The sequence below is a fragment of the Pelodiscus sinensis genome, chromosome 2 (assembly GCF_052426305.1).
Source record: "Pelodiscus sinensis isolate ZL-2025 chromosome 2, ASM5242630v1, whole genome shotgun sequence".
In the NCBI taxonomy this organism is placed as follows: Eukaryota; Metazoa; Chordata; order Testudines; family Trionychidae; genus Pelodiscus; species Pelodiscus sinensis.
The window spans coordinates 172,256,771-172,281,191 of record NC_143053.1 but is presented as its reverse complement, the minus strand read 5'-3'; the positions used below and the strand labels follow the sequence as shown (position 1 = coordinate 172,281,191).

Sequence of the window (24,421 nt, the reverse complement as noted above, 5' to 3'; positions counted from 1 at the left end):
TACTGCCGATGTTCCTCTTGCTTATCCTATGGAGGCCTATCACTATGTTGCAAGCCTCTTAAAAAATATGAAGTTCATAATGTTCAGTGAAGATGCGTTGGGCACTGACAGGTAAATTCCCAAAAGATTCTCAACATTGAGCATGCTACTTCTCAAAAAAAGTTCTGTGTATCATTCAGACTGTTTGCTAACACCCCCAGTGTGACCCCCAGTCTATGGGCTGCAGGAGCTAAATAGGACTTTCTCTGCAATTACTCCTTCTGGTAGCTGAGAGGTATCAGGAGCACTGTGGTGCCAGGCCGTAGAACTGAGAGTCAAGAGAATTTCTCCTGTGCCCTGCTGCTGGTGTCCAGGTAGTGTGAAAGAGGTAGCAGCTGAACTGGAATGCAGTTTGAGAAGAGGTGGGGAATGACTGACACACAGAACTGGCAGTGGGTGGATAGAAGCAGAGGTGCAGACAAGTTTGAAGGATGGCACAAAACATTTATAATCAATAAAGAGCACCTCTTCCCTCCCCCCCCATGCAATTGAATCCATATTCCTCATGTCAACAGGTGTTTGGGAAAGCTGGTAGCCAAGTGTGTCTCATCCCCCTTGAGTTACTCGTTCACTTGGAGAGTGCTACCAGTTAGGGATATAAACAATAAGCTTAGGCTTATTGGTTAAATTAGTCACCTAATCATGGTCTGTCCGTCCATCCCCCCCCAACTCCACTGCCTCAGGCAACTGGCTGCTGGCCTCACACCTGGGTACTAAATAGTAGTTAACTAACCACTAAGAATTCATGTTGTTAGTTAACTATTCTATTACTGCATAGCTAACATCCCTACTGCCAGTTACTCGGTTAGTTCAAATAGTCCCAAACCTGCTGCTTAATTCATAGAGGGGGTAAATATGGCGTTGCATGTTCGGTCCCCCTTTTTAAAAAATGAACAAACATAAAAACTACATTTCAAAAATATGGTTAATAAGCCAAGTTCTCAGACACTAGAATTGGGGTTATGAAGCTTCAGTTTGGCACACATCTGAATGTGTGTTATGGTAGCCTTTAGATACTACTTTTTCCCCTCATTCAGTGCCCTGAGAGTTACTTTGTTAGGCTTGTATGTTGAATAAAGGTGTCTGCAGGACCCCCTACCTCATTTGTTGCAGAAGGGTTCAGTGAATAAGCCAGAGAATGATAGGAGGAGAAGGGATGGTCTTGTGGTCAAGGAACTTAAATGTCACTCTGCAGAAATGGATTCTGTTTGTGCCTCAGCCATAGAGTTGCTGTGTGTTGCTAAGTAGGTCACTTGCCAAAATTTCCACTCATGGCCACTGACTGTGTTCCTCTTTTTCCGGGCATCTAATTCAACACAAGTGCTGAATGCTCATGACTATAGGTGAAGTTAATTAGAGCTATTTATTTGAACATGTGAAATGTAATAAAAATGCTAAATATTCTGAAAAATCAGGCCATATGTCTTAAATTGGGAACTCAAAAGTAATGGACACTTTGATTTGGCCTTAATCTCAGTGCTTCCGTTTTCCCAGTGTAAAATTGGGGTGATATCACCTCATTTTACAGGAGTTTTGTGAAGATATTGTTTGATTTATAATATCACGGTGCTATACAGAGTACCACAGAAAAGACCATGGGGGAAATTAAGCCTCCTCCCTGGGAGTGGGGCAGAGTTTAACCAATAACATTCTGCAGTAAGCATCAGCTTATCTATTAACAGGTTAATCAGTTTAATTTTAACAGTTTAACTATAGCATCCCTGGTGGTAGTAGTGGAAAAAATAGTATGTGTTCCTGAACTAAGACTGCATCTTCATCATATAGTCAAGGAGGTCAAATTATGTTTGTATGGATTTAGTATAGTCTGTATTAGTGGCATAAACACTTTTTTAAATCAAATTATAAATTCTGTTGACTGTTAAAATGATTGTTGAGCAAATGTAAGTAACTTTACATTTTTCCTCCTTGCTTTGTTCTTCTACATGTTGCTGGACCTGTCATTGCAATGCTTGGAATTAATCGCATTTTACTGTTACCTGTTGGATGTCTCTCAATACCTGGAACACTGAACTGATGGAAATATGTTGTTTACAAAGTAGCTGTGAGTATCTTTACTTTTACAATAACACAGACTAAAAAGCAGTGGTTTGCTAGAGTAACTGTTGAACTAGAACTTCACAAAACACAGTTGAATGAAAATCAAGCTCAGGATAAAAAACTTAAGCTGCTGTAGGTATTTAGAAGTTGATGTTCTCAACTGATGTAATTAACAGCAAGGAAGTACTTCAGTGATAAAGTAGCAAAAACAGCTTTTAAAATCCATTTGAGGAACTGTAAAGCTAAGAATTTACTAAATTGTGGGGAAGTAGAAAGTCCTATAATGCAAAATAGAATTAATAATGAAACCTAGAATTAAATTTACTTTTTATCATCTTACATTTGATTATTTTCCAAAAGAAGTTTGTTTTCAGTAATCTGTAGAACCACGAAGATGTTTATTTGTAGCTGATTTGACATGACTGACTCTATCTACCCTGGTGTCTTCATTGTGCTGCGTCAGTGGGAGATTTACCTTACTCTTCTCAGGAAGTTAGAATACCAGAGTAGACTGGAGAGTGCTCTGCTATCTATTTAGTGGATCTTCATTAAACCAACTAAATTAAGAACTGTTGCACAAGTGTATAACTTCCCAGTAGTGAAGACAGAGTCCTAAGGCACATTAGTTTCGTAGCCAGTGGTATGCAAGAGAATGTTGTGTTTGGCATTATGCCTCACTGTCTCTGACTGCCATAACTTGATGGGTCATGTACCTGTTTTACACCTCGGTGAACTGGAGGTAATTTTCCAGAGTGAGAATAAGCAAGATGAGACCCAGGACATTGAAAATTATAGCTTGAGTACCTTAACCCCTGGGTCTTTGCATCTCGATCCATTAAATTGCTTACCATGCAGATTTTATTTTATGATGGTAGAAAATGATGAAGGCAGTGTTTCTTTAATAATTTTTATTCAGCATTTGTCAAGCTTTATTCCGATTTGAAATTAGAATTTAATAAAAGTGCATCAAACCAGTGCTTAAGTTTTCTTTAAAAAAAATACCTTCATTTCTTGGTACTTTTTCTTAAGTACTTTTTCTAGGATTTGTTTTGTGTTTAAGACTTAATAAATTTACTGATGACCAGACTTTGCAAAGGTGTTTAGGCATCTAATCTGCTTGAGTAGTTTTGGAAATCTCACAGGGTACTTATACATCTTTGAAAATCTGGTCCTGTATCACTTAGGATTGTAGAACTGGTGTATCTCATCCTCTCCCCTAGTTTTTAATTAACTAGTTTGGAAGAGGGAAAACTTCTCAGCTTTTAACTAGTTGAAGTGAAGGAAATATTCTTTGCTTCTGAAACAAAATTGAAACCAAAAATAATGAAGACAAAAACTTTTCTGTGGAGCTAACAAAGTATTTACGTCTGGAAACATATGAATACCAATATTCATACCATTTTAAAGATTGGAAATAATATTTAATATAGTGGATGGTGTGCTGTACCTAATAAACTTGAGTTAACCTCAAAAGTTAGATATTCCGCCTGCCTCCCCATTTTTGTGTAATGAAAAAGCAGCACTGTTTGTTTAAAGAGAGACCTCTCTGATGCAACATATCTTTAAATGTTCATAATAGATTACAAACAGATTTCTTTTAAAAAATAAACGTATATAATGTAAGTAACTTTTTATCCACTCTGGTTAAAAAAACACTACATATAATCAAAGCAAAGTTGGTAGAGTAAATGGCTTTTAAAAATAATTTACTCCTCTAGAGATTTAGGGTGTGTACGAGGTAAGGTTTTTTTTAATTTATTACAGTAATGATTTACAGCAGTATTTTTTACTGAGCACAGACAGTACTAAAGATATGCAAAGACAGTACAAGTGTGAAATGCACTGTAGAACAGTTTTTAACTTACACTCTTTTAAAAACATGGTAAACCATATTCCTAAAATGAAAACTGATGAGTTACAGTATATAGTAATGGCTTCTGCCTTTGGTCTTCTTAAACTGAAGTAGTCCAACCCATTTTACAAAATGTCTGCTGCACATGCACTGAAGCACTCTTCCGGCAGCTAAAGATTTTTAGCTCAGGGTATTATTGCAAGAGCATGGCAACACTAATAACTTAGAACTGCTTGGGACTACATTGAGTTGCAACAGTTGGTAAAAAGATTATGCATTGTGTTCTTGCAAGATAATGTAGACTTGTTTTACATAATTTGAGGACTTACAGCTCAAAACGGGAAAGGGAAACTGAGAAAATGACACTTGCAGAATCAACAGATCTGGGTACTTATGGATCAGATGAGGAAGTGGGTTCCAGTATTGAGAACCTGTCACTAAAAATTCATCATGATTTTTTTTCCAATTAAATTGGAGAGGTCTATGCTTGACTACTCAGACATTTCACTTATTTACCATTACTATTCTCATGTATTGAAGACAGTGTTATTTTCTTACCCAAAGGTGACTTTTTGTTGTTGTTGTTTTTAAAGTAGTAAGTAGTCCAGTATAGGTTGTGTTTAATTTTTCTTATCTATTTTGGGGGAGCACAAAGATTCACAGGATTCTTGATCTCTCTGCGGAATAACTGTGGGGAATAACTGTGCCTCTTAGGATTTCTTCATATCAGCAGGTCTGTCAAAGACTTGTTTACTGGGTAGCGTGAAGGAGCTTTATTGTCCTGGTCCTAGTGGGAGCTGGATCCAGGATCAAGCAATTTCTACTCTACCGTATAGGATAGGGGTGGGCTTTGCATTTTACTATCAAAGTATAAACTCTCTTTTCCTCCCCCCAATTAGTGTGATGGAACTGGCTTTCAGAGCCACCTCCTTTTCCCCTTTTTCCCCCAATCACTTAGTTTATTCCTTTACAAAGAAGATGGGCAAAATAGGACATGTGGGATTGATCTTGCCTACCAAGCCACTGGAGTCATCCCAGGGCCTAGCAGGAACCTCAGTCATGCTCCCTGCCTGCCCCTTCCCCATATGCCACTCAGACCAACAGGCTGCATGGATCATGTGCTTCTCTGAATATTGTGGGCCTGGAGGATTTCTGGCTAATGGGAGCTACCTGTTTGTAGTATAGGCAGCATGCAAAGTACTCTTTTTTTTTTTCCTCTCCCCTCCCCCTCTTCCCCTGACCTCTCAAGGTCGCAGCCTTTAGAGAAGCACATAGCCCCTGCAGCTTCCCCATAACCTCTCATCCCTCCTCTTCCACCTCCCCATGCAACCAAAACCCTCTGTACCCTCACTGCTGTACCCCCTGCTTCACCCAAACTCCCTGCCAGGTCCTACACACCCTCCTTTAGCCCATTTCCTTACCCCAAGCACCCTTTTGCACTTAGCTTCCATCCATCCTGCATCTCCTCCATTAATATCATTGAAGAGTGTGACCCTTGACTACTTATCGTATTCTTAGAGTGGCTCACCATCTCCCTTACAGCACAGGTAGGGAACTTTTTTCAGTCTGGGGTTACTGACCCATAGCAAAATCAGTTGGGAGTCAGACAAATAATAAGAAAGAAGCCTCACCTTATGTACTCACTCAACTTGGGTGTTGGAGTACCAATGCTTGGAGACTTACCATGGGACTGGATTGAGCCCATGAGCAGTAGGTTCCCCATCTCTGCTTTAAAGCAATAGCAGGAAATGTCCCCCTGGCTGATAAGCACCATCATCATGTGCTATTAATGGGTCTAGATCAGTGGTTCTCAACATAGGTAACATTGTGCCTCATATGCAGCTCCCTGAGTTATGTGGACCACATCCACATATGTACTAATTATATGGCCCTGAGGTGTTGTGCCACAGCTGTGTGATTGGGCTGCAAGTGGCCCGTCAGTTGAGAGAGACTGATTTAGTTTGAAGAAAAAGTAGGATTAAGCACCTGCAAAAGCCCTTATTAATAGTTGACAAAATAAGTACTGACAGCACATGTGTCCTGTTGAACTACTAGTGAGGAAAAGGAGATAGATGCCATATCTGCAGTAGGTTCTTTTACCGCAGTAAAGTAGCTGCACTAGTGCTGATTACATGTAGAAGTGGAGCACTGGTGTGACTTGGCACAATTTAGCCCAGTCTGAAACTGAGGCAAGATGAGCATGTCTATATTAGGAGCACTTTCCCAGCCCTTTGCTTATCTACTTTACCTGTATTCCTGTATCAGTAGTGTGTATGTAGATGTACTCAGTGCTTTTTTGTAAGAAAAAAGATGCTGGTACTCTGGGCTCAAAGTTGTTGAGGGAATGGGGGGTGGGGGAGAAAAGCTGTAGTGGGGGCAGAAATGCAGTCGCAGCCTCTTTAAGAGCCAAGCTGCGTGTCCCGAGCACGCTTCCATTGGGAACCAAACCGCCCCAGAAAATAGGTGCTGCTATGCCAGAGGGGAATCCCATTCAGTTAAAGTATGATGGGGAAAACAGGTGCCGGTACGCCATCCCGGGGCGTACCGTAACAAAAAAAGCACTGGATATACTGATGCAAAGCATAGTTTTGCCAGTATCATGCCTCCCTCTCCTTCCCCCCCCCCCCCTTACAAGCAAAAGACTTTGTACCATTAAAATTTATCTTCACTGGTATAATTGCAGTTTAAGTAGAAACTTCTGTTGACTTAGCTGATTGAGTTTGAGATCACAACTCTTCACACTCCGACCAATGTAACTGCCAACATAAGTCTATAGTACTGGCAAAATGGCCTAAGTCACTTTTTAACACTGTTACAATGCTATGTATACTGGGAGTTTGCAACAGTACCGCCACAATAGTGTAGCTATACTTAAGCACACCTCCAGTGTAAACAGTACATGGCTGCTCCCTGTTCCAGTCCTGTGCCTGTTTCTAAAGTTGACTAAATTGTCACAATTTAATGAATAAACATTTTGACTTAAGTAGGATTGGCACTAATAGTTGTACAGATACCAAAATCTAATGAAGATCAGTCTGAAGTATTGGAAAATTACAAGCATTTCTTTTGACTATTTAAATGCCTTTGTTTTTGTATTAGCAACAGAAGAACCTTGAAGGATATGTGGGATTTGCAAATCTTCCAAATCAAGTTTACAGAAAGTCTGTGAAGAGAGGGTTTGAATTCACACTCATGGTAGTAGGTGAGTTTTGTTTTATGCATTTGATTAGTGGCTCACTTTCACCAAAAGAATGTAGAGTAACTGAAATTTCAGCTATTAGTATGTTGTCTCATTTTGTGTACATTAATTATTATGCATATTTTTTACCATTTTTGTTTGAAAAATGTGACACATTTCTAAAGGCTTTAATGCATACAGTCCAGTTGAGCATTCATTTTTGTTATGTTACATACGGTAGACGGGGAAAGAAAATGGGGAAGATGAAGAGCTGTCAGCAGAGAGGCAGTGTTGTGCTAGTCTATGCGGAAATATTAATGTGGATCTACTGAAGTACCTGCAAAAATGATGTAGTGGAAGTCATTAATATCTAGAATTCAGCATCTTGTGTGTTCAGTTGATAAGTAAAAAAATGCTTAGTTGTCAATGGAATAACTTCAACTAAGGATCTGAAAGTCTGTGCTTCTTGAACATCAGTAATCAGGATCCTGTGTGTCCTGTGTCTGTAGCACCAGAATTGAGCTACAGAATCCAAACCTTTAATGTAAACAAACACTTCTGGTTCTTATGTAGTGTATGATGTAGAGTTTTTTTCCAGTGACTTCAGAGAGTTTAAAACAACGGAGAGAGGAGAGTGCATCCCTTTTATACCTGCTTAGTGAATGCTTGCTGAAAGGGGAAAGAGTGCTTGCTGGAAGGGTCCTTGCACAACCAAACCTTTGCCTTGCTTTAAATTAGAAGAAGAGGAAGCTGTATACCAAATTTGGTAGTCCTAGTTCTTACTGTTTAGGAGTTCTTGACACAGACAAACTCAGATATTATAGTAGATTGCTGTATTGGCTTGCCTTCATTCTTTGACGTTGTAATCCTGAGGTGGATCAAGATCTGCTTGGCATCCTAAGATTTTGCTCTTTTTTAAAAAAATGTGTTAAACAATGTACTGTAATAATTTGGAATGTTAAAAGAGGTGCATCCTGTAATAACTGTCATTGTTCATCAATACTTCCATTTACTTTATGGTTAATCAAGCTACAAGTTCTCAGTATTATGTGCTCAATTGAACTAGCTTGTGTAGTCATTGTGTCCCTATAAGAGACTGTGCACAAGTTTAGTACACATTGGTTGAGTTACACACATTTAGATCAAATTGGGTCTTTCTTCATTTATCTGAACAATGATTTGTATGTGTGTTGGAATAAAATACTTGGAGTTAGGGGCTTATTTAAAAGCTTCACTATAAACATGCACTTAGCTGCATAACTTGTCACAAAGCACAAAACTCCGTTCTGTCATAGCCCTTGCTGAAAATGAATGATTTTTTTCTAGTTACTAGTCACACTGGTCTTAAATAAGGGCGAGTTCAGAAAATAATCATGCTGTACAAAGACTCTTCATAAATTTATAGTTGCTGAGAAGTGAAGATTGATAAATTCACTCAAAATGGGATGTGCTTACTTTGTGGCTACTACAGGCAGTCCCCGAGTTACGCGGATCCGACTTATGTCGGATCCGCAGTTACGAACGGGGCTTTTCTCGCCCCGGAGGATGGGAGCGGCGGGACGCCCAGATGCGCCACGGTCCGCCGCCCCCGTCCTCCGGGGCGAGAAAAGCTGCTCCCCGTCTCCCTGGTCTGCAAGGAGATGGGGAGCAAAGCCTTGGAGCACGCCCGCAGCGGGACAGCCCGGGCGCGCTTGAGCTGTCCCCCTGCGGGCGTGGTCCGCGGCTTTGCTCCCCATCTCCCGACCAGCAGACCAGGGAGACGGGGAGCAAAGCCGCGGAGCACGCCCGCAGCGGGACAGCCCAGGCGCACCTGGACTGTCCCGCTGCCCGCGTGCTCTGCGGCTTTGCTCCGCGTCTCCCAGGTCAGCAGACCAGGGAGATGGAGCAAAGCCATGGAGGACTTGGGCGGTCCCGCCACCCCCGTCTCCCTGGTCTGCTGGGGGGGGTGCAGCTAGTGCGCCCCCCCTCCCAGCAGACCAGACTTTTCTTGCCTACCCCTGGGGTAGAGCAGCTGGGGGCTGCCGGGTTGGTCCCGCAGCGCCACTCCGGACCAACCCGGCAGCACCCCAGCTGCTCTGCTCCAGGCGTCCTGATTCAGCTGCTGCTGGTCAGTTTCAGCAGTGGCTGAATCAGGACGCCTGGGCCAGAGCAGCTGGGGTGCTGCTGGGTTGCTCCAGTAGCGCCGAGGAGCCGTGCTACTGGAGCAACCCAGCAGCACCCCAGCTACTCTGCCCCAGTCGTCCCCAAGTCAGCCGCTGCTGAAACTGACCAAAGGCTGACTACAGGAAGCCCGAGGCAGAGTTGCTCTGCCCCAGGCTTCCTGGAATCAGCCGCTGATCAGTTTCAGCAGCAGCTGACTTGGGGACGCCTGGGTTTCTTAAGTTGAATCTGTATATAAGTCAGAACTAGCGTCCAGTTTCAGCCACGGTTGAAACTGATCAGTTTCAGCAGCGGCTGACGCCAGTTCCGACTTACATACAGATTCAACTTAAGAACAAACCTACAGTCCCTATCTTGTACATAACCCGGGGACTGCCTGTACTTTGAAACTAACTTTTTCAATGTGTTTCTTATGGAAAATAAAGCTGTTAAGCCACTAGCTTGTGCATGTAATTTGTAGTAGGGCTGTGAAGGGGTAAACAGTAAATGAGTGTAATATGTCCTAGGAATGTGAATGGCCATGCCACCCGCCACTATTTAATCAGTTAACTGGTTAAACTTAACGTGAAACTGGTTGACTAAATGGGATTTTACATCCCTAATATATGTATGAACCAACAAGCTCTGTTCCTCATGTCAATCTTTTTTAAAGCAATTTTCAGTGCAGATATATTCAGAAAAGTGCTAACTAATGACCAATATTTTTTTTATGAAATTTTAGTCTAAAAATTAGATTTGCATTGGGTTGACCTGAAAACTAAGAATCAATTCTTGAAATTACTGACTTTGTTTTTAGTATTAAATCTTTGTACTTTCTAGCATGGACTCACATTCCAGTCTGGCAAATGATCAGAACTTCCATTGGCAGGAAGTGAATACATTATAGTGCACAGAGCATAAGTGCTCTCTGAAACTTGAATTATTTCCTTGATGAGATGATGATAAAAATTGCCAGGTGTTTCACAGACTTAATCTAGTCTGGATGTCAGAAGTTTAGTCTTTGATTGGATGAACGTATTCCCTGTAACACTAGGTTAGTATTTAATGTGTAACAGTACAGAAATTCATATGGTACAGCTACAGCATATTTTCCATTCTATTTCCTGCCACATCACTCAGTAGAAAACAATTAGAGCTTTTTAAAAGACTTCTGAAACAGAATGTTTTAAAAATAGAGTAGGAAGGTTTTAGACAAGTTGTGGTAGAAAAGTAAATCATCTTTAACATTTCTGGTCCTAAATACAATTAGGAATACTTATAGCAGTTAAGTACTACTGTAATAATTCTGAAATATATTAAGACATTTTAAATAGAATATGAGGCGGGGAGGAATTCATTCTGAGATTTTGAAGCCATGCATTTGGAAAGCCTTAGATTTGAGAGCAATTCCACTGGGCCTTCCAAACATGAAAGAATCCGAGTATCTGTTTTAAACATAAAGATGATTATAAATCCACTGCAACATTGAATTTTTTTAATAACTCTATTACGATGATTCCAATAACCTTGACAAATGGATTATCACTCACTTATATGCTGTCTAGTATGGGGGGAACACTGACTCGATTTGAAGCATTTAGTTACTACCACAATGTAAATGATTAATAGTAAAGAAGAAAATGTACCAGTGGAATGTTGGATTAACATAAAATTCTGAAACTTGAGCAACTCATGTTACTTGAATATATTTAGACTAGAAGATTTACCCAGTGTTGCTCAGGGGTGTGGAGGTGAAGGAGTCAGGGCAGCGGGCCAAGAGGCGGGGAGGCTGAGAACAGGAGATTGAGTAGCTTACCGGGACCACCCAGGGTGGCGGTAAGAGGAGTTTGAGGCTAGGGTTGCCACTTCCCCGGGCAGGTTGCTGGCAATATGGAGAACCCCAACTGGCCAAACTCTTCCTGGTGCAGCCACCCCCCTGTAATCACTTAGCAGTATAACTGCCCTTGCACTCGCTGTCTCCCAGTGGTCATTGCAGAGCCTAACTGTCCCTGCTCTCAGACCCCTCACTTTCCATGTAACGGAAAACCGTCCCATTCCTTTTATCCTAACAAAACAAGGTCAGGGTTTAGTTGCGCAAGTAAAATGGAATGTGCTAGGAAGCTACATACTAAATTGGGTGGTCTTAGCTCTTTCTTTTTAGGAGTTATTCAATGGATGGACTCGTGGACAGATGCACAAACTCTCGTGTGTGCGTGCATGCGCGTGTCCGTGTCCAGTTACGTAATATGCAGAAAAGAAGGGATATGATAAATGTTGCCTCATGGTTCAAAATGACCTTCTGGAAGTCTGTCTAAAATTTATTTTTTGCCTCACCCATGTATGCATGTTGATTTGTAAGAATGGGTTTTCATGTAAATGCTGGTCTGCTTGCTATATTTTATTTATAGCTGCTTTAAAGTCAGTGTACTGTCGGTTTGTTCTGGAGTGAAAAAGACAATGTGGGCTTGCTATACATATGTAAGAACCATACAGTAGATCATGCTTAGGGCCTACAAAGCTGGTGGGTCTAATGACTACTTTCATATATTCTGCAAATTTGAAAGCACGGATTACAATTTTTCTGTAAAATTAATTTACAAATTGAGAGAGGTAAAGCTAATCATTTTTAACTGTCTTGGTGCGAAGATGAGATTTATAAGATTAACAGATCATTCCAGGCTATCAACATTATTTTGGTAAAGTAGAGCAAGCGTTTCAGGTGTTTTTTCATAGGATTAGTTTCTGATTGATTGCTCAGTAGGGAAGATCCACGGTTCAGTTTAACTGCATATATGTCAAGCTGTCATACGTTTTAAATGCAAGACATTTAAAAATAAATTAAATCGCTTTATACTGAAGATCTTAAATTCCATTTGCCCAGCATGGGTAGGAATCTTTTGAGTGCTGTAACTTCTGCAGAATCTCATCTTTCATCTAAAATGTTGAAATGCTTATGGTTGCAGAGAGAGTCTTCCAAATATGACCTGAGTGTAAACCATGCAGTGATGTTATCATAACCTGCAAAGTTAAATCTGTTGTCAGGATGGTGAGGCCTTCATTGTTATGTAGGAACGCGCTGCTGTTGGAATGCTTCACTTTCACTTTGCTGACGTGGTAACTGGCTCCTGGCCTACCCAGAGCAGCGCCCCTATGGTGCTGCATTGCAGGTCCTAGCTGGAGCAGCCACTTGCCCACAGCATGGCCAGTTAACCAGTTAAACATTTTTTTCAAATTCTGTAAGTGTAGAGTTAATTTTTGAGGTTGTAGAAAATATTGCATTAAAATATGCAAGCTTGCATTAGCTGAGAATAACTTCATCCCACATTGCAGTTTTTAGTATAAAATATATATAATTAGAAAATAGGGTCTGTATAAGCTTTCCACGTTCTATTATAGTAACATTTTAATTTTAAAATGTAATTATTTTATACTTATAAGAAATCACTAATTTTAACTGTTTTTGACCTTGGTTCACTTGTATATCTATTGTTTGAATATTTATTTTCCCCAAAAGTAAAATTTGCATTGTTTTCTTTCAGAATAGTTCTAAAAAAATAAGCTAAATCAAAGTAACCCAAATAGTTCTCCTTAACCGACCACTTGTTTTATTCTGAAATTAAAGTATTTGCATGGAAAGCTAGGCAAAAATTTAGCAGCGAGATATGATATCCTGGTTAAATCCTGCAAGGTTATATGATTGAATGGGTGGGATCACATTTCAGTTCCGTGTACAACAACAAAAATTAGATGTACATCATTTATTTCTTGGGCATAAGACATAAAGCATATTAAAATAATAATATAAACTCTAATATTCTCTGCTGGAAGTCTTTGAAATGGAGGTTTAAGTCTGTCAGGAATAAAAGCATCCCACAAACTGAATCTCACGGTTGTAATATGAACAATACTCATCGTCTCTTCATACGCTTTCACTAATCCATAAGTTAAACCCTAAAAATAGTCCATTGGTAGCATTAGGTGGGCAGAATCTTTCAGCGTTTTTGATAGCTCTGTCAGTGGATGGATAGAAAGTTAGTGATCCTTCCTGCAGAGTAGTTTAGAGGTTAGAATTGAACTTTTAAAAAATTCCTTAAAAGCAGCTATTTGTAATATAATAACTTACATTAATGGAAAACACTGAACATATTATAGTTAACATTGTTCTTTAAGTAAAAGAATATTGACTTATGGGAAATTCTGCATCAAAAATCCAAAATTCTGCATATTTTGTCAAAATAATCACATTGGCTTCACTTATTTAGATAATTTAATTAAACTACTACAAATTAGGGATTGCTAAAGTTTCTTTTTAAAACACATGAAAGTAACCAAGATCCTGCATTTTAGTTGTAAATAAAAATCCAGGGTTATATTAAATTTTATTTTGGTGTTTGGTGTTCTGTGTTCTGTAAAGTAGAATGTCCCTTTAAAGGGCTCAGACTTTCACACAAGGAAGTTGTGCAGTTTTGCTAATTGTTGCCGTGTATTTTTTTTAAATGCACAAGTAAAATAGATCCTGAGCTGTAATCTAACTCCGTTGTGCCTCTGGCACACAGGAAGAAAATGAGAGAGCCCACAGAACTTCCTACCTAAGGATTCCGTTACTGTCTCTTACAGTAAGGCTCCTTGCACCACACTGGTAAAGTAAAGGAGAATTAATTGAATAAAGGCATGTCTACACTTGCCATTTAGGGTACGTCTAGACTACATGCCTCTGGCGACAGGCATGTAGATTAGGCTACCAGACAGAGTAAAATGAAGCGGGATTTAAATAATCGCCGCTTCATTTAAATTTACATGGCTGCCGCGTTGAGCCGACAAACAGCTGATCAGCTGTTTGTCGGCTCAGCGCGATAGTCTGGACGCTCCCCTGCCGACATCAAAGGGAGCTGTCGACAACCCAGGTATGCCTCATCCCAGAGGCATGTCGCCAGAGGCATGTAGTCTAGACGTACCCTTAAAGAGCAAAAAGTTCTTCTTGAGCAAGTACTGTGGGAGTGTCTATACTTGAAAAGACCTTTTGCGGTGAAACTCAGAAGTTTCACCGCAAAAACAAAACCTCCTGCACAAGAGGCTTTCAGCTCTTACTGGTGATGCTTTTGTGGTGATGTGTAAGAGATTACAGCCTCCTGAGGATATCCCATAGTGCCTAGGGCAGGGGTGGGCAATAATTTTTGACAGGGGAGCTACTCCAAGAATATGGGAAGTGGTTGAGGACCTCACTTTTTAATGATCTTAATGGAGGAGGTACAGGGTCTGGGATAGAGCTTAGGTGCAGAAAGGAGCTTGGGGTAAATGGAAGGCTTTTGGGTGAAGGAGGCAGTTGTGACTTAGGGAACTGGACTGAAGTACAGACAGGGGATTGGATTGTGACATGGAGTAGGGAATTGAGGTACAGGAGGGGGTACAGGGTTTGGGTTGTGAGCTAGGGCAGGAATTGACTGATCTGGGGCAGAAGATTGAGGTGCTGGATCTGGGAGAGGGTATGCGGGCAGGAAAGGGACAGAGGATTTGGGTATGTGGAATAGGGGGCAGAGGGTTGGGGGAGGGAGGGGCTGGGGTGCTAGAGGCAGGCTCTGGCCAGGAGACTTACCAGCCAGCAGCCTGCTCCTGAATTAGTCTCCCTGCCTGTCTCACCCCCGCACAGGCTGCAGCCATGTACTCTGTGAAAAACTGAGCGCCCCTTATGGTTCATGGCCCCTTATGCTTGAAACAGGCAGCTCCTATTGGCCAGTTTCTCACCAGAAGCTGGCCAATGGAATTGTGCTAGGGGCGGGAACAGCTAAAGCTTTCCCCCTCCCCTCTGGGCTCAGTTTTTAAAGTGAAACTGCCCTATGGCTGCATTTCTGAGCAGCATGTGGGTGGGGTGAGGCAGGCGGGGAGCCTGCTTGGAGCTCCTCACAGCATCAGTGGGCCGGATCTTGTGGCTTGGTGAGCTGGGTTTGGCCTGCAGGCTGTATTTTGCCCAGGCCTGGTGTAGGGTGACCATTCTTCATGAATTCAGAGCAGTAGAGCTGCTGGTCAAACACCCACTATGCCTCCCTGTAAAGTGCATGGCTGCACAGGAAGCAGTTAAGATCTGCTCACCTCATTAGCGGAGCCATGTAATATGCTTCCACTAATTAGCTACTTCGTCCTGGGTAGATAAGTGAAAGTGGAAATGGTAAACTGGTGTCAGGGGGAGGAGTCATTGAGGGAGAATAAAAGTGGAGGCATTGCTGCTCCTTTGGCCAGCCCCACATGGTTGGTTGCTTTGAGTGAAAGTGGTGGCACCTCCCAGTCTCCTCCTCCCCCTTCTCTTTTCCAATTAGTTCCAGTTGCTTGGCTGCTCGTTAGAGTATGGGGAAGGAGAAATCTACAGGCAGCTGGAGAAGAAAGTCCTAGGCAGTTCCAGTAAATTGTCTGACAGATTTGAGATACGTAAACAGAATTGAAAAATTGGGAGGGTGGGGGGGACCTGTTTCCGAAGTGATAGGGAGCAATATGTGTGCATGTGTTCACGAGAGAGTCCATAAAATAGCATTTAGCAATTCGTTGAAAACTATGTGAAACATCTATCCCAACATCCCAACGCAATCCCTGCCCACCGTGCCTTCAACTCTACTTTTCTGGCAAAGACAACAAAAGTAGGCAGTTTTTAAATAAGATACCAAAAGGCTACTGAATTCTGCTGTATTAATTTTATTTGATTTCATATTAAATAAACATTTAAAGTTATGCATCTTATTTTACCCTTGTTTCAGTATCCTTTTTTCTTCATAACCATTTACAAATATCATTTCATCTAAGTTTTTTGGTAGTAACTGGTGCGTGCTGCGATGGCACACATCTGCAGGCGAGCATATGACCTCAATATTGGTGCACATGACACAACTCATTCCATTCACGAATGGAATGAGTTAGAGGGAACACTGACACCCACCCATCTCTTACTTAAAAGTCATGGGAACTTTAAAACTCGCTTTCATGTTTTCTTGGCAAATGCTCACTTTAATCTGCCTAGGTGACAATGGCTGCTCTGCAGAGCAAATAATCCCCTGGTTGGCGCAATGTTGAGCTACTGAAGCTGATCAGTGTTTGGGGTGAGAGGACTACGCTGGGACCCAGGGTGTCCCCATGATCACCCCTTTCTCTAGAGACCTTTCATCAAAATAAAGAGATCTGCACTGTGGGATAGCTGCCCTTAAGGTGCTTCTGTTATCTGCAACAGAAATGCTGGAAATGTGTAAACACTGATGCCTGGAGAAGTGAGTACACAAACCAGTGGTGTGTGTGTGGTGTGTTTTTGTTTGTTTGTTTGTTTACTGCTTCACCGTCACTGGTGAAAACACCTGAAAGAATGGGAACAATTAAACATTAGCAGCCTGGCTATTTAGATATTGCAGTTCTACTCTGCCTCAGGGACAGAGCCTGCATCATAGAGCCCTATGCCTCTAAGCCCAGCATTAAGCAAAAGTGACAATAAGGAACAGTCTCTCTTTCTCTCTTTCTTGCATGCAGGGAAACACCCAGCTCCATTCCCTAAGTTCTTTCCCTGAACACACACACACTCATGTCCAGCCTTCCTCCTTACCTCCCAGACAGCAAACATGTCTGAACTGTTGCGGAAGAGGCATGTGTTTCCCATAGGCTCACTTGCTACAGGGTAATCAAGGAATTTTGAGGGAAGATATAAATCCTGTGTCCCACACAGTGTGCAGAATTCCTCCAGGTGGCAGTACTTTGATATCATGTTAAAGACCTTAATTTCAAATCTAAATTGACAAAATATATAATTAAACCACTTTGACCATCTAAATATCAAATTTTTGAAGCTTTTTCATTGCTACTGATGTTGTATGTTTTGTCATAATGTTCAAGAGTTACATACCCATTTTATATCATTGTAGGCTTGGTAACCTAACGTTCCAAGTCTTAATGGAATGTCTTAACTTTCACATCACTCATCATTCATATCCTCACTTGTTTGTGGCCTCGATTCTGGGGAATGTTTGAATCCATTTGCAAGGCACTGACAAATAGGGAATTCATGGTCTATATCCATGGTCACCAACCCGTTGATCGTGGGAGGGGGGTTTGACCCCAGGGCAGGTGCCCGTGGGGGTTGGCTATGCTGCAGGAGGGGGTTGGCAGCGCTGCACCACAGGAGGGGGGGTTTGGCCCTGCGGCAGGTGCCCGCGGGGGTTGGCCGTGCTGCAGGAGGGGCCGCGCTGCGGGAGGGGTGGGGGGTTGCCCCTGGTGCAGGCTCCCACGGGGGTTTGGCCCTGCCGTGGAATGGGGGGGTTTGCCCCTGAGGCAGGCTCCTGCAGGGGTTTGGCCCCGCCGCGGAAGGCGGGGGTTAGCCCCGGGGCAGGCATGCTCTGGGTTTCCCTGCGCCACGGGGGGCCTGGAGGAGGCATGGGCTGGCTTCCCACGGGGGGCCCGGAGGAGGGGGAGGAAGAGAGAATCCTGGGAGATGGCAGATGCAGGTGACTCTTTTGCCACTGGCACCCTGTCCCCGCTCCCCAGCCTCCACTCCCCTGTCCCCATTCCCTGAACTCTGTCCCCACTCCCGTCCCCATTCCCCTGTCCCCAGCTACAGAACTCTGTCCCCACTCCCGTCCCCATTCCCCTGTCCCCAGCTACAGAACTGTCCCCACTGGCACCCTGTACCCTGCTGCAGAACCCTGTCCTCTGCCCTCCCAGCACCCTGTTCCCTCTCCCCTGCCCCCAGCCGCAGCACTCTGTCCCCACAAAATGTATAATTATAAATGCTTCATTTTAGATTTAAATAGCATGAATAAAAAACAGACCATTTATTTCATAATTATAAACACATGATTTTAATTTTATATATCGCATAATTTAAAAATAAAGTGTTTATCAGAGTGTGTAAGTAAGGGCTGGGGATAGCAAGTGATAGACAGGAGAATAAAGAGAGTGGGGCTTCAAGGAAGGGGCGGGGTGGTAGATCTTCGCCTGTTCTGAGATTTAAAAAGTGAGCTTTGGTGTAAAAAGGTTGGAGACCACTGGTCTATATTGTATTTCCAAGCCATCAGCTGCATCACTACCTCAGGGGTACGTGCGCCTTTCATCTGTTCTGTTGTCAGGTCACCCTCCTCCATGTCCATGCCATGTCCTGTTTCTAGGCTGAGTATGACAGGTTACTTGGCCAGGCTCCTTTACCAGACAACAGCCTGGTAATTGGCACAAAGTGTGAAGTTAGTGGCAGTCTTTTTGTGGAGGCAGCTAATCAGATTCAGCATCTCTATTTTTAGCATGGTACAGCTGGTATTTTAGCTCATTCCCCTCTGTGATATTTGACCAAGCTGTTTTAAGTACCACAGATGAAGAAAGATCTGTAGACAAGGTCTGGTGTTGTCCTAGCTCTTCTGTTAGTCTCTGAAGAGTCTCTTCTCTGGTGATCAGCTTTAGGCTGGTCACTTTACCAAGTCCTGCAAAATGTGCTAACGATCACAGCCAGTCAACACGTACGTTCCTAACATGTCTGTTCAGACATTCTTTCATAGTTTCCCAAGGTTGCTTACATCTTTATACTTTGAGAAATTTTTTTATACCGTATCTTACACAAATTTTTGCTGATATCCCCGAAGAGAGGAAAAGAATGACCACATCAGTCTTCAGATACAATAATAATTCATGTTTCCTTGCACACTTTGCATGTAAATCACCGTTTCTGTCTCATGAAGACTGAGTTCAGAAAGTTTGATGCCCCTTCTCTGGCTAAGGTTGTTAGAATCTTTTTGGCATGTCTCACTATTTTCTTAACCTAGTTTCTCCCAAAAACGGGGCTTTTTTTGATTAATCATATCATAACTTGATGACAGCAATCTTGCTAGCATCCAGGATTACTGGGCTTCCATGATTGGCAAGATATAATGTTCAGTAGTTTTCCAGGGACAGATCTGCTGTGTTTCTGTTCCGGAATTTTTAATGGAGATGGCAAGTAGGCATCCAAGATCATATATCAATCTTACCACTGACCGTTCCAGTCTCGCAGGCTGACATAGATATCTACTGACCGATCACTGTTTCATTTCTCAACATTTATTTTCTGTGCAAGAGCCTTTCCATCTATAATGCAGGCAGAATGACTAGGTATTGACAGCTGCTGCTGTTCTTTATTCTCAAGATTCCTTGCCAGGCCTGGAATCCTTTTGGTGCTTTCAAAGTTGGAGCCCCAGGCAATAGCCCTAAGGCATTTCACAACACTTCCCTCATGCCCAGATTCTTCTTTGTTGCTACCAAAAGCATATGGCCCAAAACTCTTGTGATCTGCTTTTAATATGATCTCTTCCTGGATTTCTGTATTGTTGCTGCACGTCTTCAGTTTTTGCTTTGGCTGAATGTCATAAAACTTCTGAGTTGGCTGCTGTTCCTAGCGTGTTCTGCATGCTGTATATGGACCTTCTCCTTTCTTGTTGCAACAGATCCCCTCAAACACCTATAGGACTAGTGGAGACAGACTAACTCCTTCGTCTCTAAAAAGGGATTGACCCAAGTCTTTTCCAGTGTATCCATCAGTGACTGTCTTTTTCATCTCTCTGTATCCTAATGTGCCAGATGTCCAGACCTTCGTTTGCCTGAGTTTTTCCTAAGACAAATAACTTCTGTCCATTGCAATTAGGAAGTACCTGCACACTACCTCATCTGTAAGACTGAATCCTTTGCTCTCAGCTGCTGTGTGCTTTATTGACGGTTGCTTTGACTTGATCCACAGTGGTTTGACCTCATCTGTATAGAGAAGACTTTTTTTTAAAAATTGAACACCTCAGGATGTTCTATTGCTAGCCATGTCATTTGTGTGTAGTGTACTAACAGATGTGTTGCATAATTCTGCTTGTCTTAAGCAAAGCACCAGAATCTCTCTGCTTTTACCAGGACTAGGTGAAGAAGTCAGTTACCTTCCTTGGCTGCTCACTGGCTCTTGGGCCTCTGAGCATCCAAATCAGCTATATCAGTGTAGTTCATCCAGAATGCTGATAGCATGCCATTTTCATGCCTCATGAAGTTCAGATGTGTTTGAAAGCTGAATGATCTTCAAATATGCACTGTGTTTGAACATCATTTGAGTGTTCCTGTGTTGTGTTGCTGCACATCTTCTTTTTCATCTGCATTATGTCTTTAAGGTTTTAAATGAACCAGGTGGTGGTACAGATATAAAAGTTGGTCCTCCTTAATGCACTGATTTATGTAGCTTGATATCTCGCTTGTACTTGTGCCTCCAGTAAACTGCTTACAGAATCTTCAGCAATAATCCTGATCTGTGGGGGACCAGCATCCTGGAATTTTTCCCAGTGATTAGTGACATACTGCATATTTGTGTGAAATGTTCTCGTTCTGATTTGAGTCTTTCATCCCTCCACAATATTTCTGCAGTTTTGGCATATAGTGCCTGATAAGTACACACCTCTTTTTTTTCCCCTGTGTTTTCAGTAGTCAGGATTTCATAAATTTCTGTTACTGGTGCATTTTTGGTTGCCAAATACCCATTACTGATCTGAGTTTTACTAACCTTGTTGCATGCTTGGCTATAAAGCCAGGCCAGAAGCTGATCATCTGGCTATTTACATTTGATTTCCTCAACAGAGACCATACTAAAATAGAACTTTGTGAGCTGCCTCTTCATAGTCTGTCTCCCCTGGTTTCATCCCAAAAGGGCCAGCTACTGGCATTATCAGAAGGAAGCATTAGTGGTAGAGGGAATGATGCCATGTGGATTTGTTTTTACTTTTTATTTACCCTGCATGTGACAGCTTCTTGGGTTGTCCACTTGTTAGTACCTGAGGCTGTACTATAATGTTTGTGTGATGTCCTTGTCCCATTGAGGGTCTCCAAATCTGTTCATGTTATATGCTAAAGTTGTGGGGATGTGGGACAAAATGTTGAAAGGCATTATCATGCCTGATATGTCCTCTTTGGCCAGTTTTGTAGACAGAGGGCACTATCTTTCCTCCAGCTAACTATTAGGGACGTGAATAGGTAACAGGTTACCCGGAAAGCATCAGTCACCCTTAACCAGGTGATGCTTACTGGGGAATGATTAACTAGTACCTGGGAGCAGCCACTCTAGGGCCCCCTGCAGGAGCCCACAGGCTGGAGCATCCTCTTCTTGTTGTTAGGGGACCACTGTAGCCTGCCCCCACTTATTGGTTAATCAGTTAAACTCCATATTTAACTAGTTAACCAATTAAATGTGATTTTACATCCCTAGTAAAATAGGTTATGGGATAGCCTATCTGGTTGAGAATCTTAACTCTGTGTTGCCTGTGAGGGATTTCACTTTCCTTGGTCACAGAATGTACTTGACAGATTTCTTCACACCTCCACTAATGGCACATTCATACTGTTTTAATCTCAAGACTACATGTGTCTTTGAACTTATTAGGTTGGTGTGGTGTTTTGTTCCCTGTTTTCTGTATCCCACCCATTTCAGAGTCTGTAATATTCTGGCATTGGGTGTAATAATATGCAATATATTTTTCTTTTGGTTGTTTCTATGGTGAGGCACTGTATTTTGGTTTCATAATTCTTTTGAGTGCTGGAAATATCGTTTGGATAGGGATTTGTCTTATCCCCTGGTTTAGCTGCCTGTAGAACTGTAAATTTTAGGTGTTCCGACTTGGTAGTTTGGATGGCTTGTGGCTTCAGCTCTTGCGTATCTTTGTAGCTACATGCATATGAGTTGTAAGTTGCTGTCTGCGTGCTAGCTGCTACACACAAGCTGTGTCTGCTGTTCCTGTTTCCATTTTACTCTGCTCACTTGAACTCTGAACCTATGTATTTGCATAGGTGCTCATCCTGTAGATAAATTTCTAGCTTGTGGGAAAGATAATGTACCCCATAGCATGTGTATTGACTGTATTTAAATTGTGATGAGAGTCCCAAACTTAAGCTTGACTGTGTGAGACTTGAAGTTTGCTCATGTTGTTTTGCATGAGACTTGAAAAGAGACAAAGTACAATCCTTCAAATTACAGATGTGCTGCTTTAAAAAAGTGTCTCTTTAATGGAAGATGAATAGTTATTGTAACTTTAGATAGGTTCTTCTGTTTTGTCCCTGTTTTTGGTTAGAATTGCCCTCTTAATTTGTTCACCTTGATGTATAGCCATCTGTATCAGAGAAATGTTGTACCAAGAGGTAAGCATAACACAGATCTCAAGGTAAATCCAGTTAATAGGAATTATAAATTTTAACTTGTCTATTTAAATTTGGTTCATCTTATTTCAACTCTGATCAGACTTTAGCTTGGGCAAGTCACTTTCAGGGTGCATTGAACAAAATACAGTACAGTAAAACTCCAGTAGTCCAGGATCCAGTTGTCTGACATTCCTGATAATCCAGCATCAACTGGAACCCAGAACTGCTCAGGTCAGCCGCTCTCACGGCCAGGCCGCTGTGAGATACATGCGTGCTCACAGCCCACGCCGTTCCGCTCACGGTCCCCAGCGCACACAGCGTTCAGCCAGCATGTGCTAGCAGCCGGCTGCTGAGCACAGTCAGCGGCTTCGGGACCCGGACATAAGGTTGGGAGAGAAGAGGGATTGGGTGACAGCAAAGAGGGGAGGTGTTTGGCTCTGTGGAAGGGGAGATGAGGGGAGGAGGATTGGGTTGCTCATAGCGCCCCGGCCAGCTCATTGGAAAGCCGGCCACTCAGCGCACATGCCCCGGTGCGTGAAGGGAGATGCATGGCTATACGGGTGGCTCTGGGACCCGAGCATAATGTGGGGGGAAGGAGGGAGGGAGAATTGCATTGGGAGTATGCCCCCTTATAGTACCTCCTGGTACTCCGGCATATCCAATAATCCGGCACCACCTAGGTCCCAAAGGTGCCGGATTATCGGAAGTGTTCTGTATCTTGAAATTGCAAAAATATTCTTAAAAAATTAGCTGCTAATTATTCACTTATTTGCATTGTTACAAAATACATTGGAATTAATTCACTTTCCATGTCTGTCTACACCAGGGCTACTCAACTTTGGAAGCCCCAGGGGCCATAATGATACTCGCAGCCAATGCCATGGGCCGCAACTTAAGTGTGGGTGCATATACATGCAAATATATATGCAAATAACTTTCACACTGATGGGCATGAATACCAAGATTAGGGCAAGACTGCACAACACACAGGCCCTATTTAAGTCAGTTCTGCTGATATTAATAAAATGCAATATTTACCTGATTTCTACCCATTTGACAGCACTTTTAATGAGCAGTGATAGTCCAGGAATTTAACTACTAAAACACATATCAACAGAAGACCATTATATTGACTACTTTTTGTTCTGGCTCCGACCCATGGGCCGCATGTTGAGCCCCACGTAAACCCAAACTGCACCATGGGCTGCAAACAAATGGGCTGCATGTGGCCCACGTGTTGAGTAGCCCTTGTCTACACCAGACATCTGACCCGTGACCACTTTAAAATACTCAATACAATTACTCTATTCTGCCGTATATGTAAATATGCAGAAGCTGTTGGAGCTTTATTTGAGCTCTTGGAACCAAGTGGTGTTGGTTTTGTACTTCACCCACTGCACCACCATGCAGATGATGCAGTAGCAGTATCGGAGGGTGGAAGACAAGAACATGCAGCTGCTACTACAGAAACTCTTCATGGAGGAGCTTCACACAGTACAGCGTATGTTTCTGGACTCAGAAAACCAGTATGGGTTGGTGGGAAAAATCATTCTGCAGACCTGGGGTGATCAGCAGTGATGGGAGAACTTCAAGAAGACAAAGGAAATGTTCTGGAGATAAGTGTTGAACTAACACTGGAGCTGTACTGGTAGTATGCTAACTTGCTGTGCCCCATATCTGCAGAGAAGTAGATTCATTGCTATCTGAAAACTGGCTATTCCAGAATGTCTGGTCCAAAGCTATCCAATTCAGGATAGTGAGATCAACTTCTGGGGATATTGCTATGCCCACGTGTGATGCCATGCATTAGCTACTATTGCACTGAGTTTTAAGGCTTGGTAATGCTCAGGAGACAATTGATTTTTTTTCTTTCATGCAGGGAGTTCATTAATTGTATTGGGGCAGTCAATAAGACTACGTGCCAATTGCTTGCCTCCTGTATCAAGGCTCTGATTTTATAAAGGGAAAAAAAATTTCTAGGGTACTCTAAAGCATGATTGGCCATTGCGGTAGGT

General features: G+C 42.4%; 1 protein-coding gene across 3 annotated transcripts in view; it reads left to right on the top strand.

Annotated features, from left to right (window-relative positions):
* Window positions 1-2,082: 2,082 nt before the first annotated feature.
* Window positions 2,083-24,421, top strand: part of SEPTIN7 (septin 7) — a 122,517-nt gene continuing 100,178 nt past the window's right edge. For 2 of the 3 annotated variants that reach the window (XM_075921751.1, XM_075921749.1), the window contains exons 1-2: window positions 2,083-2,101; window positions 7,049-7,151. In XM_075921751.1, the coding sequence (XP_075777866.1) occupies window positions 7,142-7,151 (10 nt within the window). In that variant the 5' untranslated portion in view covers window positions 2,083-2,101; window positions 7,049-7,141. Of the gene's footprint in view, window positions 2,102-7,048; window positions 7,152-24,421 lie in introns of those variants that run through there. The other variant, XM_089776548.1, reaches the window with a different exon arrangement.